At 44.3% G+C, this 4,144-nt stretch overlaps 1 protein-coding gene across 1 annotated transcript in view; it reads left to right on the forward strand.

The window, feature by feature from the left end:
• Positions 1-293: 293 nt before the first annotated feature.
• Positions 294-4,144, forward strand: part of LOC102672536 (homeobox protein homothorax) — a gene marked incomplete at its 3' end in the record, with an annotated part of 66,891 nt that continues 63,040 nt past the window's right edge. The window contains exon 1 of the mRNA XM_031510832.1: positions 294-599. Within this exon, the coding sequence (XP_031366692.1) occupies positions 585-599 (15 nt within the window). The remainder of the gene's footprint in view (positions 600-4,144) is intronic.

Here is a 4,144-nt window from a genome sequence, read left to right on the forward strand (position 1 = left end):
TTCAACCGCGCGAGCCAAGCTGTGCTGACGCTCGCTTCGATTTCTCGTCGTCGAACAGCGTGTCGCCGGTCGACTCGGATCCGGGGATCGTCGAAGGACCCGACGGAGCAGCCATCCGCGTAGCGTCAGAAGTAGTGTGGCGGAACGATCGAGGTGCAGGGGACCGTCGGGACTGTGTCGGGAACTCGATTCGTTCAACCTTAAAGTTAATATCCCTCGACGAAGGAGAAAGGGTATAATAAGATACAAATACAAATAAATATATCGTGGAAAAAATTTCTGGAAGAAAAAGAAAAAGGAAAAGTGTGAACTGGAACACGGACGTTCGGCCACCGACGGCATCCGTCTCGTCCCCCCTTGTGGATTTATCCTCCGTGATATTCGGCGAAAGGAAATAATCCGCGAGTCCTCTGAGTGTGACGAAAGAAACGGAAACGGGCAAACCGATCGCCGCGATAAGGCGGATCGAAAAGTGGGGAAACCAGTGTGTGTGAAGTGTTCGAGGTTACTTGCTTATACTGTGGGAAAATACAGCCGCTACGGTGGCTCAGCACGCAGAGTTCCCCGGCGCGGCCAGGGCGTTCATGGCGCAGCCAAGGGTACGTGATCGATGATTATACGATCTTTGGGATATAAGGGATCGAATATTTCTCGGGTCGAGACGTAGGCGCGCGGTACATAGGTGTCGAATGGTAGGAAAGTGATTTCGAGTTTCTCTCTCTTCCTCTTCCTCTCTCTTTATCTCGGTAACTTCGTTCCTTACCCGAGTAATATGTGAACCGGCCGTTGATAGATGTAACCTCCTTGCTTCTGTAATTGTTAGGGGAATTGATATAGGGAAGTGATTGATACTTGGAAAGTTTCTAAATTACTTTTTATTTGACTAACGTGCGATTCCTTCTTCCTTGTAATACAGCATAGGTGTCGCTTCTTGTTGCTCGTATAATTGTTATGATGGCAGGTATCGATCATTGGAAAATGATAACGAGTGTGTATATATATATATTTATATTTATATTTGTGATTCGTAATCGCTTATGATAAGCTTCGTGTCGTCTCTTCGTATTATGATCGTTATAAACCAAACCATCGACGATAGAAAAAGTGGCTCGATGATGGTTCAAATCTTTTCCACCTTATCCTTAGGTGAATTGAAACGATTGTACGTGGATCACGCGTCAACGATCGTCGATATCAAGTGTTGTTTCGCCAATTATCAGGCCACGCGTGAACTCGAGAAATCCGAAATCTCGTCCGTCGGTAGATGGATCCAGTCTCCATCTCGCGACCAATTCGAAGAGATCGATGCTCGAGATAAGTTTTCCAAACGGTGTCGGGAAATGCAACCCGGTTTTGAATCTTAAGAAAATACTTTTATCGAGGGGTAATAGAGTAGAGCAGAGGAGAGGATGTGCTCGATAGAATTTCGTGAAAGTGGCCCATCGGATCGGGTTAAATCGGGTTGGAAAGCGGGAACAGGAGGACGTGTCGAGTAGGATTCGTGCACGGCCGATTTGAACGAGGGCCTCGGATAGGACTTTGTTGTTGTTTAGCTCGGGCTTCGCTGTAATTGAGCAACTTGGATGCTCGAGGTGGAGCCACAGGGTCGTGTGTAGGCAAAATCGTAACGGTCGAGGGGTGTCTCTCGAGGGATCGGCCTCTCTCCCTACGTAAGTGTAATTTTATTCTCGACTCCTGGCGCGAGGGAGGGAGAAAAAAATTTGGTGAAAATCCTCGAAGAGAACGAGAATACCCGCGTTTCCTGAACGCCTTATAATTTTACTCGATCGATTCCTTTAAAGAAAAATTGTAGAACGATTTTATAGGTGGAACGGAAAGAAATCAGAGATCGAAAATAGAGATACTTTGGCGAGAGTATAATACTTGGATGGATTCGAGTGAAACTCGGATGAGATACGTCGTTCCTCTTGGGGTAAAAAAAAAAAACGAGTCGTCGCGTGCAAGTGTCGCCGATCCGTGTTCGAGCGGTTCTCCGTTCCGGAGAAATTCTCTCGAGAGGCGAGGGACAACCCGAAATTATCATTTTACGTGAATACCGTGCTCGAATATTGACACGCCATCGGGATGCACGAATCGATACGCGGTTGGACGTTCCACGGATTGATTACGATTCTTCCGTCGTCGATCGGAACGTCCGAATCCATTTCTATCCATTGCTCGTCCTCGAATCTAGTGTTGCTTTTCTCGCCCGTTCTTGCTCTAGGAAAATCGAACCGACGCTGGATCGGACACTGGCCGTCGGATGTGAAATAGCGTCCACTCGGTGGTGAGCTCTTTCTTCGATTCTCTCTCCTCCCTTTCCTCGAGTTTCCCAAGTTTTATATAGGAAATTCAGTATTCTTCTCCGTCGACAGTTCTCCAGAATTTCTTGGATAATGCAATTTATTTGTTTATTTATTTTTTTTGAAAATTAGCGGGGAAAGTTTTATAACTTTTTTTGAAACGAGTTCGAATCACAGATTGTCGCTAGATAGGTTATTATGTTCTCAGGTTAACGGTCTCAAAGTGATTTAAAGAAATCTTGTCGAGCTTCTTATCAATATCAAGTTTTATTGCTCGATTTTATTCCACAAGTTTTGTTTCAATTTAAAAATTATAAAAATAAACGGGTTAAGCCGAGTTTGAAAATCTTCCCGTATTTTTTCTGCAAGAAAATTACTGCTAGTTTTAACGTTTCCTCTATTATTCGAAAACGACGCGTGTCGTTCTCCAAAGAGAAATATTTTCTTAAGAACCGCGATAACGCCAGATGCAAGGATAAAATTTATCAGTCGATAGCCTCGATCCATCGTGTCACGATTTCCACGGTGGCCGGCATAATGTCACTCTCGTAAAGGGTCTTAATCTGACAGGTTTTCCCGCGATGTTTCTCAAATTCCAATTCGATGATCGCACAGTTTTATCGTAAGTGAAAACGATATCGGTGTGTCGATAAAGAGCTTTACGTGATCGCTGATAAGCGACGATCGAGCTCGCGTGCCAGACGATTTTCAAGTGAACTCACCTTCTCGTCAGTCTTCTCCTCGCCGATGTCGTTGTGTCTCGGCAATACTGGTGCTTCCGCGTTATTTTCCAAATACGATTATTAGAATTTCGAATTTCTCCTACATCGAGAAAAATTAATTCGATCAAACAATCTTCGGCTTCTCGATGCTTTCGAGGAGAATTTCCTCTTCGTCGTGGGAAAATTCGTCCAATCGCGTAATGTAAAAAGTGAATCGAGGGTGATCAATAAGGGATCTCGAGCGAGCTCCAACGATTAACGATTTGCCCAATTTGGTGGATTTCACGTTGTTCTTTCTGTAAAGTTGATAAAGCGTGTTATAATCGGATATTTGTGTCACGTTTTAATAATGGATTGTGGTTTTGACCGGCCGCGTTTAGAAATTTTAAACAGCAAGCGAGTTTTTGTCTCGAATGCATAATTCGAGATTGGAACGTCGAACGGCGTGTGCACGCGTGTGCTGTGTATTGTTGCCCGAACGATCCCGGCGAAATAGGCGAATGAATTTTCATGTGGGAGGAATGTTGAGGTTAGCTTCCGCGGAAACTAAACTATTTGTTAAATATCGCGAACGGTACCTTGAGGCGTTTCGATTACCCGTGAGATTTACCCGGTAAAAATAATTCGAGCAAAAATTCGACGTATTTCCGCCTGAATAATGGATTCCGACGATTCTGATATATTAATTCGGATGGAAAAATTCAGGTGCACGCGTCTCGTTGGCCGACGAATATTGTAAACGCAGCAATGGAAGAAAGTTCTTTATTAATCTCTCTGACGCATTCATGCGCCGGAATATTTTATGTCCCGCAATATAATCTCACCGCTTCGAACTTTTTAATAAAAATGCGGAACGAAAGGGAAGAGAGAGAGGAGAGAGAGAGAGATTCTTCAATTCCATATTTCCTTGTTTTCTCTCTATCCGCCTTTCATTTCGACCGAATCGCCGACGAATGAAATATGTGCTCCCAAGTTGTTCGCCGCCATCTTGGTCATCACTGACCGCCACCACTAACTTTAATTAACAGCCCGTACAACAACGGCGTTGCCACTTATATTTGTCAAACGCGCGACCCTGATCGATATCAGGGAAGGGGAAAAAAAAAAAAAAAAAAAAAA

Source organism: Apis dorsata, unplaced genomic scaffold (assembly GCF_000469605.1).
Source record: "Apis dorsata unplaced genomic scaffold, Apis dorsata 1.3 scaffold_265, whole genome shotgun sequence".
In the NCBI taxonomy this organism is placed as follows: Eukaryota; Metazoa; Arthropoda; class Insecta; order Hymenoptera; family Apidae; genus Apis; species Apis dorsata.